This window comes from Perca fluviatilis, chromosome 9 (genome assembly GCF_010015445.1).
Source record: "Perca fluviatilis chromosome 9, GENO_Pfluv_1.0, whole genome shotgun sequence".
Lineage (NCBI taxonomy): Eukaryota > Metazoa > Chordata > Actinopteri > Perciformes > Percidae > Perca > Perca fluviatilis.
The window spans coordinates 6,056,957-6,071,583 of NC_053120.1; the positions used below are offsets into that span (position 1 = coordinate 6,056,957).

Sequence of the window (14,627 nt, forward strand, 5' to 3'; positions counted from 1 at the left end):
ACCTTCAGAGGCGGTGAGCTGCACCTCGGTCTTCAGCAGCACCGGGTCTCCCCAGGTGGACAGAGCTGGAGACTTGGAGTGCTTCTCTCCATACACCTGACCTGGAACCCAAAACACAAAGTCTGCAGGTCAAGACAGGCAACCTCATAAAGCAAGCCTGATTAGTTGATGAAACATTCAAAAATTTGAACTTGAGCGTTTTCCCTAAGTTTGTAGAAGACATGTATTTGGCAGGGGTGTGTGTGTGTGTGTGTGTGTGTGTGTGTGTGTGTGTGTGTGTGTGTGTGTGTGTGTGTGTGTGTGTGGAGGGGGTGGGTAATGTTAGGATAACATTAGGATAATGTTACATTTTTCAATGGTAACTAAAGACAAAACTTGTTAAACAAGTGCACTGGGGACCAACTACAATCATTAGATCTGAGAAAAGTTTAATTAGTTTTAATGCTCATATTGCTTTTCACATTATTTCGGCTTAGGTGGAGCCCAAATCGGCCGGGTGATGCGCCTAAGCCATACAATGGTAGGAAAAACGCGCCCTCACATACCCTCCTTAAAAAAAAATAAAAAACGTAAACAGACACCAGCAACTCTTTCAGGTTTTTCGGCATGTTCTGTTACGTCCCTAATCAACTGCTGGTCAAGTAAATTATCAATAACTGATCAGTGAATGATAGTAAAATTATATATATATTTTTTTAAATGCTGTCACTCAAAATTCCTCCTCGCTGTTTTATGTTTTTAAGATATCTCAATTAAAAAATAATTAAAATGACTGACTAAAGTTTATAGGCTTTTCTGGAAAACTTAAAATCAGACAAAAATTGAAACAAGCCCTGATTCACTCTTATCGACAAAAAGATCTGAAACCTACAACTACCCTGAGTTTTTAAATCAGCTGTGGATTAAGAAAGCTCTTCGGTGACATCAGTAGAGTTTCTGGACAGACATGTTGCTGTTGAGTTTTTCATGCGATTGTTGAACGCATTGGGGACCGCGAAAAACCTCTGTTAAATAAAATGACAAGACACAAGTGGCGGTGTAATGGCTAAACCCAAAGCCATTAGAGGGGAGTCACGTCAAAGTTTGCTCCTCTACCTCCTTTCTTCACCACCAGAGTCCACATGTCCCTCCAGCTGAGGTTGAGGGACACCTGGCTGCCCAGACTCTTCAGCAGGTTCTTAGCCGCATCCTTCAGATGGAACGTGCCCTCGTCCTGCAGAACAGAAAACACGTCATGTTGTCATGTGTCTTCTGTGAGTATGACGCAAGCAAATTTACATGAATAACTGATGTCTGAGACACGAGAAATGCATTCTAGATTACTAGGCCTACAGTGGAAACTTAGCTGTCTGGCTAACACTGGTTAGCAATGTGCATTGTTCTAATAAACGCATCTTAAATCATCGAGACATTGGCAGTGGCTGACCTTAATGGTGAAGATGAGGACTCGGCCCCGGGTCACCATGTTGAGGAAGAGGATCATGGCTTCATCCTCGTGAGGAGAGTAGGTGTCAAATATCCTTTTGGCCATCACATGACCCTAAGACACACAGAGAGTGACCGATTAAACATTTCTGATTTGACCTCATTTAATTAAAAGAAAAGAAAAAAAGCCTTTGTTTGTGGCCGGGTTGGTAGGGCGGGCGCACGTGTGTGGAGAGTTTACTCCTCGATGCAGCGGAGGCCCCTCTCTCTCCCCTTTCATGTCGGTTCATCTGTACTGTGGAACTAAAGGCCTAAAAATGCCCCCCAAAAAATAATCTTAAAAGAAAACAACCTTCTTTCTTTTCCATTAAACGTATACTAAGCAGCGGTCGAGTGAATGTGAGAAAGGGAGCTGTGCTGTCAGGAACAAAGCCATCAATCAGAGATTATAATCTGTAACACACACACACACACACACACACACACACACACACACACACACACACACACACACACACACACACACACACACACACACACACACACACACACACACACACACACACACACACACACACACACACACACACACACACACACACCTTTTGTATTAGTCTAAACATTGTCTTGTTTTTTTTATAATAATGCATTTAAGGAACAAAATTACCTGCAAAATACTGTCATTAATGCCGTGCCTGCCGTTTGATATTAAACCATATTCAGAAATATTATCAACACAGCAAAACATGGGACGTTTTGGGTAAAGAAGTATTGACTATATTGAAAGGAAAGTAATTTTCTTACCATTTAACATAACGTTTATACAGTAAATGCTTACAGTTGCCTGGTTGAGGACTATCACATGGATGCCTCTGCCCTGCTCCCGCATATCATCCTCCAGCACCTGCAGGAGATGAGCACAATAAAGATATGCTCTGTCGGACATTTGATACTCTTGTCCTGAAGCGACGTCATTTCACTTTTACTCACAGTGGTGCCGTCCACTGCCATGTAGACCTTGGAGCGGCTGGAGTACACCTCAATGTCCAGGACCTTGCGTCCCTTAGCCGGCCTGCGTGGTGTCTCCATGTTGGGGATTGTGTCCTCTAAAAAAAAAAAAAAATGGAGCATCAGAGCAAGATTAGGTTCTCCACAGTGAAGCCATGGTGAGGTGAAATACCTTTTCACAACAGTGTGTCAAATAGTTACACATTTCTTCTTCTTCTTCTTCTCGAAAACACATTCTTTAAGTTTCCAAAGATGCCAAATATGTCCGGCAGTGTTTTTAGGAAATTATGCCCAAGACATCTAGAGTCATGTTTTCACTATTTCACTCTGTGTAAACATCGCAAAGCTTCAATAAGGATTTAGTACCAGCTGACAGTATCAAATATGTTTATTTATTCTGACGGTGCAGAAAATGGTTCATGTGCTAAATTTAAAATAAGGTGACATCGACTGTTAAAGAGGGTTACAGAATCAGGAAGGCTGATTTTGGAGTGTGTTTTTCTAATGGTTTATGGTGCCTGTTTGCTTGCTTTTTCTTTCTCTTTCTTCTGCTCTGGAACTGAGCTACCATGCTGAACAAAACAACTACCACCGACACGGTTGCTTGGCAATAATAAACTATCTAATTGTTAAAGTTTGCTCTGGGAACTTAAAGGCCACCTAAAGTAATACTAGTTGTTTCCCCTACAGATCTTATTGGAATGCCAATTGTGATGTTATGATCCAACTGAGCGTTTATTAACCGTCAGACTGGGGAGGGGGTGTGGTCCTGCTTGGGTCAAAGGGCATAAAAGCGCTGTTTACTTGATTAATTAACAGATTTCCTTCCCTCCGCATATGTTAAGTTTTGTTGCCGTGTTTTCAATGTACACACTAAAATTAACTCTTGCCGAGAGACAAGGACGGAAGAGCGGTGAGACAAGGACAGAAGAGCGGGCTGATCCAGCCGAGAGGAGTGGCAGTAGCACGCCAGCTGGCCCGACTGAAAGCAGCAACCTGTACGCGCACCGCACTCTGTCCCAGTCGGAGGCCTCTGGTAAAATCCTAGACAACAAGAGTAAACAGCTACAGGGTTGGTTCATACCATCACACCGAAATCTGTGACCAGTCAGACTTTGTTACAGTGAAGGGTTCATGCTAGCCTGGCTCCGCCCTCCTACGTACTTCCGCTCAATTTTCATTTCCCTTCAGTACCCCATCTGGGTTTGTGGTATAGTCTTGGGTTTTCTCCAGCCAATTTTACCGGTCCAATCAGCGAACAGAGGGAGTGGCTGAGAACGATGACGTTGAGGTTGTGCGCTAGTTTGAGTTGTAGTTCTGTAATGGCGGCGGAGAAAGTTGCGAGCGAAGCCATTCGGTCCGTTGTGGCAACGCTGCCGAATATCCAGAAGTTAAAGCCCGAGCAGAACAGTCTCTGCTGATTTGTGTTGGTGGCCATGATGTCGTGGCCCTCCTCCCCACGGGGTTCGGGAACAGTTAGATTTTCCAGCTCGCTCCGTTAGTGGTGAAGGAGTTGGCTAAGGCTAACGCTAGCGATGCTAGACCAACATTACGACCAAACGTTAGCGATTGGTTATGGCAGATCCAGAGTGGCTCTGGGCAGATCCAATAGTTTTAAACTTCAGAGTACCCGCCTTCAAGGAAGTTAACACTTGTCAATAGAGAGTGGCCAGACTCTCTGTACTAATGAAATGGACCAGAGTCTGGTAGGACCAGGCTAGGTTCATGCCTTATTGACAGGCCAAATCATAAGGGGTAAGAAAACAGGCCTATACACTACTGCCCACCAATGTTTGCTATCAAAAGCACTGTGTAAGTCCATTTAAATAAATGTCACAGTCATAGTTTAACCTATTGCTATAGCTCAGAGTGGTTGTGCTAATTGTGCTGAACTTTAAGGAAACAATGACAGGAACAGAATGCACTGAACACGTTTCTCACCATACTCTTGTGCGGCTGCATCTTCATTAGCTACTCTTCTTGTGTCCAAGATGAGTTTAATGTTGACTATGACAGTTATCAGCAGAAACAGAACAGCGCCAGCCTGTGGAAGGAAAAACAAATACACTTGGAAATCTGAAGTCATTTCATTTCTAGTCAGGGCTTTCTTAGTTCTGTTTGGCATGTGCGTTTCAAAGCAGGCATTTGGTGTTCAAACTAGGGCTGGGCGATATGGAGAAAATCAAATATCACAATATTTTTGACCAATACCTCAACATAGATATTGCGGCAATATTGCAGGTGCTTTTAACAAAATATTTACTAGGGCTGTGCTCAATTGAAGAAATTCTTAGTCGACTAACACTCATTCAATTGCATCGACTAACCGATTAGTTGATTTAATCAACAGATCTGTAAATCTGAGTTTCTCCACAAAGAGTCATGCAAAAGCACCGCTTTAATTCTTGTGTTTACCAGAGATGTGCTCATACATTTCTTGGAAAGAAGTCATTCAGCATGAAAAAAGCATCAAACATGACTAATCGACTAAAGAAATCTAAGTTGACTAAGACCAAAACGACCGATTAGTCGGCTAATCAGGAGCAGCCCTAATATTTACACAATGAGAGTATTGATAAATAATCATCAGTAATGTGGATACATTTGACTTAGTGGGTAAAGGTAAATAATAAAATGGCTAGTAAGTCTGGTAAGTTCAGAAAATGACATCACTTTACTGGCTTGTAGCCTGTAAAACCAGAAAAAGACAACACTTGTGTCATATTCCGATATCCACACTGTCCACAAGACGATATCTAGCCTCATATATCGATATCGATATAATATCCATATATTGCCCAGGCCTAGTTCAAACTAATCTTGCACACTGTGGTCGAGTCGCCCAGCAGGGTCTGTAGACCGCTCCAATGACAGAATTTAGAAACTGCACACACAGCTCTGTGATCTAAATGTTCAACTGTACACTCCCATCACAGAGTAAGAAAGCATTCTCCTCTTTACCATGTCAACCATCTTTCACCATCTTGAGTACGTTAGTGTCCGTTTTGGGAATATTTAGGGCAGGGCAGGATGTGCAGTTTTGCAAAGAAAAAGAAGAAACTTTTCAGGGCTGCAACACAACTAAACACCAGTTTTAAGCAGAGCTCCATCTTCAGAGACAGGGTTTTTTTTTGTATTTACCTGACAGAACCGACGAAGCGTCCTCTTGTTGGTTAGTTTGTATTTCCAGGTGAGGTACAAGCTTCTTTGTTGGCGGGGGATGAAAGGCTTGGCTCGGGGATTGGGGGTCCAGGTCTCCATCCCGGACACCGACAAGCCGCCGACTCAAGAGGTCCGACCCTCCGCCTGCCCTCCTCCACCTCCTTCGGCTTGGTCATGCACCGCTCCGCTGCTCCACAACACCACCGAGACACGGCTGGCTGTCACATCGTCATCTGAAAAACACAAATAAAGCACGACACGGGTCAGAAATAAAGTTAGCGCATCACTAAGTTCAGCTAACGATAGCTAGCTAGCTAGCTAGCAGAGTATTTCTACGCCAGCGAAGTAACTAGCTAGCTAGGCAACATTATTTCTAGCTCACTGGCTCAGTTAGACACTCTCCGGCTGTCTCCTTTCTGCTGAGATATTAACGTTACTACTCACAGGGTCGTCAGTAAACCGTGCATTGTTGTTTTATTCTCGTAGCCAGCAGCAGCAAGATCCAGAAAAGTCGCTTGGAACTGATGCTACAGGCACGGGGTCGCAGCGCAAACGACGTCATTAGATTCTGCTTCCTATTCTTTGGGGTTTTATTGCGGTTGGCAAACCAGCTTACAAGTGCATTACCGCCACCTGCTGGACTGGAGTGTGGAGCAGTACATATGCATGATTTACCAATGTAATACTACTGTATCCTTCATCAATTAGTCTTGATATTAACTCCGTTTTTTTCTCATCACACCTGTTGCAATCCATAACAGCCATTAGTAAATGCTTGGCAGTTCCTGGTTTATTACAGTGTGTGCATAGTCCAGTGGGGTGATAGATAGATAGATAGATAGATAGATAGATAGATAGATAGATAGATAGATAGATAGATAGATAGATAGATAGATAGATAGATAGATAGATAGATAGATAGATAGATAGATATGTATTGATCCCAAAAAAAGGGAAATAACGGTGTTGCAGCAGCAAATTATCAGACACAGAGCACACATACAGAGTATACATTAAATAATAGGAAACAATATACATGAAATAATAATTGAATACTACACAAGCAATATTTAAAATATATACAATTTGGAAATAAAATGTACAACTGTTTCAATAGATATAGATCAACTTAATGTGCAAGTTGGGGAGCAAAAATGTACAACTGTTTCACTAGTAATGACAGGATGTAGATACACCTATTGTGCAAGGTTGTGCAAGGTGCATTCAGTGCAGTTGTGATGTATATGAGTCTTATGTCACACTCAGTGATGAAGTGTTAAAAAGTTGAATTGCATGTGGTAGGAATGATTTCCTGTGGCGGTCCGTGCGACATCGAAGCTGTCGGAGCCTCTTAGAGAAGATGCTCCTCTGTTGGGTGCTTGCCTGTTCTATTTATAGAGACAATAAAGAATAAACCAATCACTTTATAAAGTGATTGGTTTATTCTTATATTACTTATTCTCAGAATGGTATTGACCGATCTCTTCCCTTCCACCAACGCCTAGGCCTATATGTTTTTGAATAGTTAGGCTACTGTAGAAATATTTTATTAACAAAATGTGTGTATGCAGGGCTCTCAAGTTTTGAACAGAGTTCAGAGTGGGATTTTGGCAGCAGGCGTTTGGGTGGGGACGGGGGTCTGATCTGATAAATGACACATAAATTTGTACAAATAAAAAAATGTTTATTTAATTCAGCATTTCTTTGTGTGTGTATGTGTGTGTATGTGTGTGTGTGTGCAATAATCAATACTATGCATTGTCTGGATAAAATATAATGAAATAGCCTAGGCCAAAGGTTTTCACAATGGGGGCCGAGAGGTTGTGCGGTAAAAATAAAAGGAAAGAAAAAAATAAAAATATTCCAAAATATTATGGGTATTGTTATAAAAGTACTATGGGTAGGCCTATTATAAAATGGGGATCTTTATAAAAATATAAAACTGTCAGAGTAGCCCTTCAGCTGATTCAACATGTAGCTATAATAATAATAATAATAATAATAATAATAATAATAGGCGCAAAAGCTACCCAGTGTTTCCTCTATTTCACTCAATCTAAAGGCCGTTTTACAGTTGTGCGGAGGCTCCACGCAGAGCTCTCGCCGTAGCCTTAAAAGTGGCCTGATGTTTATACTTGTGCGCTGGTGTGTGCGTCGAGCGAGCCGCATGTGTGTGGGGAGTGTGTGGTAGAGAGAAGTGAGAGAGTGCCGGCGATTAACTTCGGAGGGAGTACAGACTCTAGAGTCACAGTGAGAGAAACAAAGTGTCTCCCCTGTTCTTTCTGACCACGGTGGGAAATGTGTAGCAGGAAGAGTTATGGTGTGTTCTTTTTGTCTTGTAATCGCGACTAGTAGCTCGAGCGTGACGTCACATCCGTGTCGAAAAACGAATAACCGCGGGTTGTTGCATTCTTTTTGTCACACAATACTACGAGTAGGAGAAAAGATGGAATTTTGTAACATTTTTAGTAACATTTAGGTTTCTATTCACCCAGTTATTGACATATTACAAACATATATTTCACAGTTTAATACATGAAAATTACGTTTTGATTAACGTTAACGTTAGGCTACTGCTCTGCTTTCTGCTCAAGACTCGGCTTAAAGCCATTGTTGTCATATAGCAACCGAGCGTCTCTAGCCAATTTCAGCTGCACAAGCTACAAAATAACTAATTAGGCGGTATTTAACTCCTAATAAGACTGTATGCCTATAGGTAGCAGTATACAGCGCTATGTGTACGACTTCTTCATTTGGTTACAACAAAGACAAAAGTGCTTAAAATTGTAGATAACCACAATGTTTACTACGTGTGATGCACGACGTAGCCATCTTTGAAAGTGAGCTCGGGGTCCTCTGAGTTCAGACGACTTGACGAGTCGTAAATACAACCTCGGGGGCGCTCTATTTGCAACTTCCGGGTCGTAACTCCGGAAAACAACTCGTAAAACGACTTTGGTGGACAAAAAGAACGCACCATTAACCCTCTCCTTGATTTCATGTTGTTTTATGGAGAAGGAGAACCAGGAAATGAGCCAGGGGAAATGCAAGGCAACGCCACCAAGCCACGGCCGAGCTACGTGCGTCGCCGCGACGTGTAGTTACATTTTTCGAGAGGTGCACGTCAGGCTACAGGGTAGGGTCCGGCGTAGAAGCAGAGGGGTCTGCGTCTACACCGGACCCTGCACCGTCGATTCGACGCACAACTATAAAAAGGCCTTTAGACAAAGTCAGAAACAGCGACGAAAGCCGCAACTTGAAATCGGCACTCACTCATCTGGTGCTGGGCAGGGCCTTCTGAACTCTATGGGGAACTCACTTGATTCCTGTACCTGTTCCACTGTTTAAAAAATAGCAGCGCAACTTGGTGGGCGTTAGGGTAATTTCTCTGCGTGAGAAATACAAGTTGTGGCGTGTGAGCGTGTGAACGGGTCGAAATGCGTGTCTCACGCCCAATACGTGAGACTTGAGAGTTGTACGTGCTCGTTGCAAAAGAGCTGTGTGAATCGTCATGAGGAAGTGGTTAAAAGTACTCTGGGTGACCTCTGATGCACAGAAGGTTAAGCTTAAGTCATAAAAATAGTCTAGGCCTTATATGGCATGAAAGTGCAATATTTAAAGGTTACGAGAACAGAAGAGGAAGTTGCACCACACAGGCCCCGATCTTGACATGCTTTTGTGAAAATAACAGTTTCTGCGTAGAAACAAGAAGACAAGTCCCAGTATTTCTGCTAAGTTTTGCGTGCCTTAATGGTAGTTTTAAACTTGGCTTTACCTACTTGTATGCCAACTAACTGTCGTTATAATGATTTTTCAGCCAATATGTCTACCTTCTTATTTCCTTCTACCCCATGGACGTGTAGTGAACGCAACTTAGTAGTCCAGCAAAACTCCTCCCTTAGCTCCTCCCTCTGCCCAGGTGCAGTATAAAAGCCCTCAGCTGGCTCAGTTTAACCTTTTGTTGGTCCCTGGTGGTGGTTGCCTGCTGGAGGTGGTGAGTAGGGTCCCCATTTTTAGTCTTTCTTGGTGATTTAAAGTTGTCCCCCCCCCCAACTAACATGTTGTGTTTTAGGTTCACCTGTTGCTGTTCTGCTTTACTTTGTTTTTGTTAGGTTTGCCTTTTCTTTTCTTTAGTTTATTTATTAAATTTGTTTACTTTGAATATATTTCTGTTATTTCGCTTGAGTATATGTTCTAAGATTGTTTAGTTACTAATGGGGTTGTTGATTTTTGTTAATTTTTGATTCTTTGTTTCAGGAGTGTCTTTCTTTTGTTTCCTTGGCGTTGTCGGTCCCTAAGTTTCCTCCGTTTAGTTGTCTTTAGTTTCCCCTCCCAGTATTTATATATTTAAAATATTCCACTCCTCGCCACAGATGGCGAGGAGTTGGGTACATCCCATAGCCCTTGAATTGCATCCCCGACTCCTCCACTTGCCTCCCTTCCTTGCGTCTCAGGCGTCCAGTATACTCGCTGCAGCCGACCTGTCACACGCAAATGTGACGTCATGGGAGCACTGTAACTATTTATACTTGTGCGTGGTGGTCGTGCCACTAGTTGCAGTCTTCTCCTGAACAGAGGTGTCGCTAATGAAGAAAGGCTACCGACAACAACGGCAGAAACCGGCAGCAGCGTTGACGTCAATGTTTCGATTTGATTCGATGACGTACTTGGTGGGATCAAACCTTTCATTCACCATAAAAGAACTCATCTTAACCCTGTAAGTTTACAAGAGAGACTTGCAGTCACTCTGAGAGTCCTGGCATCACGTTGTTCTCGAACTTGTCCATGCTTCTTGTTTCCGCTTTGTAGTGCACCGCTGAAACCTCTGGTCGCACCCTCAAAATCCTGGCGCGCCAGCGAGGTCTACGTCGTTTTGACATAACATTGGTGCGCGACAGGTCGGCTACGGCGACTGTAAAAAGGCCTTTAGTCCCTAGACTAAAAAAATCAAAAATCTAGAGATACTTGATGATCCGAGCTCCATGCAGATCTGTTGAGTCATGGCCTGTTGGGCTTCTTGTCTCTGACAGACGGGGCCGAAGGTTGCTATTACTGGGGAAAAAAAGTCAGCGGAGTCCAAAACCAGTGCTCAACATTGCATTTACGGAGCCATAGAAGTTAAACATTAGTGATTTATGGTGCCGCTCCCACAGCAGCATCGTACATAGTGTGAAGAGCAGAAACCAGGAACTCATATTCAGCAAACTACAGGTAACAGTGGGATGATGAGGTGAGTGTCTGCTTTGGTATGTAATCTCTGCAATCAGTAACAATGTTAATAAGTTCAACATTATGGATCGAAAATCACTGATCTCTTTCATACACTTTTTCATGGTTTGAGCCATTCATTTTGACTTTGTCCTCTTCGGTTTCTTGCACCATTTCTTTGCTCTTTCGTTCCTACTTCTTTCCTTCGTTTCTTCCTTATTTATTTTTTCAGTTCTTCCTTCCTGATGTCAGATACATTCTTCCTTGGTTCACTCCTTCCTTGTTTCTATTCTTCCTTCTCATTTTATTGTTACTCTGTTTCTTTCTTCCTTCTAGGACTGAAACAAATAGATTTTCATTTGAATGGTTCAATAGCGATTGATAAAATCCAGAACTGATCTCTGTCTTTATCATATGAAACTAGAAGACCTACTCTTTATTGTCAGCCATAAATATTGCACTAGACTGGATTTAATGTAGCTGGTTTAACAATAGGATAGATTGATGTATGAAAGAGTTTTTAAGTCTGATGCGATTGAAAGAATGAACTCTAAAGCGTCTGTTTGAAGGCAGAAGCTGATATTCTCTCTGCAAGACATGTGAGGAGTCATTTGAAATGTTCCTGGCCAGTCTGAGCATACTATTATTGTGAGCTTCCTGAGAGGAGTGTGCTACAGGTAGTCCTATAATCTTTGAACAAATTTTAATTTGATTAAATAACTTTGTTTTATTTTAGGCTACTGAGCCAAGCACTGCTACAATAGAGCATGATTACTGATGTGAAAAACAAAGAAATTATTTGACTACTTGATCCATAAGAGATCCATTGGTATGGTTAATTACCCCCCAAAGTTAGGCTACATGATATGTGAATGAAATGTCACTCAATATTTGTTACTTTATAGTGTTGACTGCCGTAGTATGTTCATGGTAAATAAAAAGTACATTAATGTAACAGTCAATTCTTAATGTAAACATTGATACTTTTATAATAATGCACCAGGTTAGAGGGAACCTTGAACAATTGTAGAATCTCTTTCAAATCTAAGCAACATTTGCAACTGAAATATCCCAAATCAACATTGAATCGGAAATCGGCTCGAATAAAGACCTTGTGAATCAAAATTTGAATTGGGAAATAAATTGACGATACCAAGTCCTACCACAGTCCCTGTTTCTTAATTGCATATACCTAATTCCCTTTTCTTTCTGTCCTTCACCCCATCCTTCTTTCCCTCCTTGATTTTCATCTCTCTGATACTTCTGTGTCCACACGTTCCTTGCTTATTGACTCCTTTCTTATGTCCTTACCTTTCAATTATTCATGGTTCCTTCCTTTCTGCCTCCACATGAGGATTATCACATATGCAAACATTGCACGCCACAGAGCACAATAGATTACTGTACTGCGTTACAAGTGATTTGACATTTGTTATTGTTAATATCCATCAGTGCTGCTCAGACCCAAGCAACACTGGAGTCCAAACTGGAGGCCCTGCAGTGCCACTTCACTTGGAATCTGGACCAAAGCACGACTAAACTTTTCCGTCTCAGGGACCAGCTGAAGGACATTGGCACAGAGGAGGGATACAGCTGGCTGGGTCACATTTACAACCTGCAGGGGTTCATTCACTACCAGCTGGGGTTCACCGATGATGCCCTGCGTTTCTTCAGCAGGGCAGCAGAGGCCTTCCGCCAGATGAGAAACACTGTCTCAGACGAGGGCCCCTGGTTGGTGGTGAACCACAGGAACCTGGCGTGGCTGCACCACCATCTGGGAGACCGAGCAGAGAGTCAGGCTTACCTGTCAAAGGCCGACGACTTGACAAATGAATACCCATCTCCATCCCAGGACCAGCTCCATCCAGAGATCTACGCTGAAAAAGCCTGGACCCTGATGAAGTTTGGCGCAGAAGAAAAGCTTCTGGCTGCAGATTACTTCCAGAGAGCCATCAGGATGCAGCCGGACACGGTGGAGTGGCACAGCAGCCACGTCATAGGGTTAGTGAATGCTTTTAAGCATAGCAACAAAAAGCTGGGGGCTGACATCTTGGAGAAAATGAAAATCGCCAAGGAACACGATCCAGAGAACTTGTATCTCGCTGCTCTGTACCTTGAGGCATGTGCTACGAAAGGAAAGCAAATTGAAAGTGAAGCGCGTGAGTTGGCCAGCAGGGTTTTAAGGAAGCCCATTAGCAGCTACAGTGGTATCAAACCATTACTAAGGCTGTACACAATGTATGTATCTCCTGATGAGGCCATTGATTTGGCTGAGGAGGTTCTGGAAAGACATCCAGATGAACGATATCTGAAGAGATGTGCTGCAGTCTGCTACAAAAAGAGGATCTTTTTACACCGGGACAATCCCCTGGAGCACAGCCTGATCGACAGAGCTATCAGTCTCTATGAGGAAGTGATTCCTCTTTACCCTCGTTCTTCACTTAAGAGAAAAATATCTCTTGCAAACATATACGCAGAGTCGAAACACCGAGCTAAAGCTGACCAGATATACGAGGAATTGCTGGAGAGTGATCTGGATGCTGAAGGGGCACAGATGCTTTACAACTACTATGCAAAATATGTACACTTCATCCGAAAAGAGAGCTACAAGTCGATAGAATATCACATGATGGCAGCGGCGGTACCGCAACAATCATACTATCGTAAAAACAGCATCAGAACTCTAGAGAGGATCAGAGAAAGAAACAGAAACCGAATGTGTGGAGAAATAGATGAGTTTCTGAATAACATGCAAGACTAATGCAGCTTTACCAATGCATGGTACGGCTCGACTCGCTCGTTTTTTGGTTTTCCATTTGCAAAAGTTTTAGATAGTAGCCTTCCTGGTACTTATTTGGTACCACCTTGGTTGAGGTTCCAAGCGAGCTGAGCCAATACTAGAAGAGTTGGAGTTTAAACACTGCAGACCATTGATTGGTCAGAGAGAATCGTCACTAGCGCAACACGGTATATCCTGCACAAACCCACCTTTTCCAAGCTATCGTCAATAGCGACCGCAATTGTTTGATTCACCTCGCTCAGCTTTTACAAAGTGGCAGCCTAAAACATTATGCTGTACAATACACTACTAGGATACCCATGCCTCATTTTGATGCCACTTAAACGCCTGTGCTGCTCTATAGACCAGTGCTCTGAAATGGACGTTACAAGAAACAGAAGCTGCATCTGTAACTAGTTAACACTACATGTGGCAGCAGGTAACATTAGCCTACTGTTAGCTAGTAGCTAGCTAAAACACTATTAAAATGCTGACAGCTCAACGGTCTAACATGCTGTTTTTCAATGAAAAGAATGCAAAGGGTTCAACAGACTGCAGCTAAAGACACAGAGGAGACTAGCTGCACTGTGGCCACTGCTGCTGACAACACAGACGGGACTTAATGGTGCGTTCAATTGCAAATCTTAAGCTCATTGTGCATTCAAAGTTACTTTTTCTATCTAGTGGTTCTTCTTTTCATCATTTCAAGTGCCCATATTATGAAAAAACACTTTTTCTGGTATTTGGGGTGTTCTTGAGCTGGCTAACCGCAACCGTTAGCTCGTAGCGTTAGCGTTAGCATGCTAACGCTAATGCTAACACTAGCATGGTACCTCGTTCTCAATAGCAAAGCACTGCTACAACACACACAAGTTCACCATAATCTACAAAAGAACTACTTACATGTGCGCCCTCATTTAGAAGTCTCCCAGCTAATCCTGCCTTGTAACTGACTGAAGTTGGAGAAACAACCTGTCTTTTACTTCGATGGAGCTAGCTAGCTGACATGATCTACATCTGAGCTACTGAGCATGTGCGAGTGCAA

General features: G+C 42.7%; 2 protein-coding genes across 3 annotated transcripts in view; one reads left to right on the forward strand and one right to left on the reverse strand.

Annotated features, from left to right (window-relative positions):
* The window catches only part of pomgnt1 (protein O-linked mannose N-acetylglucosaminyltransferase 1 (beta 1,2-)), a 28,157-nt gene extending 22,009 nt beyond the window's left edge, over positions 1–6,148 (reverse strand). For both annotated transcript variants that reach the window (XM_039811549.1, XM_039811548.1), the window contains exons 1-8: positions 6,040–6,148; positions 5,575–5,828; positions 4,375–4,477; positions 2,416–2,531; positions 2,264–2,329; positions 1,427–1,540; positions 1,096–1,213; positions 3–101 (exon numbers count right to left, since the gene is read on the reverse strand). In XM_039811549.1, the coding sequence (XP_039667483.1) occupies positions 3–101; positions 1,096–1,213; positions 1,427–1,540; positions 2,264–2,329; positions 2,416–2,531; positions 4,375–4,477; positions 5,575–5,694 (736 nt within the window). In that variant the 5' untranslated portion in view covers positions 5,695–5,828; positions 6,040–6,148. The remainder of the gene's footprint in view (positions 1–2; positions 102–1,095; positions 1,214–1,426; positions 1,541–2,263; positions 2,330–2,415; positions 2,532–4,374; positions 4,478–5,574; positions 5,829–6,039) is intronic.
* Positions 6,149–10,726: 4,578 nt separating this feature from the next.
* On the forward strand, positions 10,727–14,291 carry LOC120565748 (interferon-induced protein with tetratricopeptide repeats 1-like). Its single transcript, XM_039811753.1, has 2 exons — positions 10,727–10,825; positions 12,256–14,291. The coding sequence occupies exons 1-2, from the start codon at positions 10,818–10,820 to the stop codon at positions 13,562–13,564; spliced, it is 1,317 nt and encodes a 438-aa protein (XP_039667687.1). The 5' UTR covers positions 10,727–10,817; the 3' UTR covers positions 13,565–14,291.
* Positions 14,292–14,627: the final 336 nt, after the last annotated feature.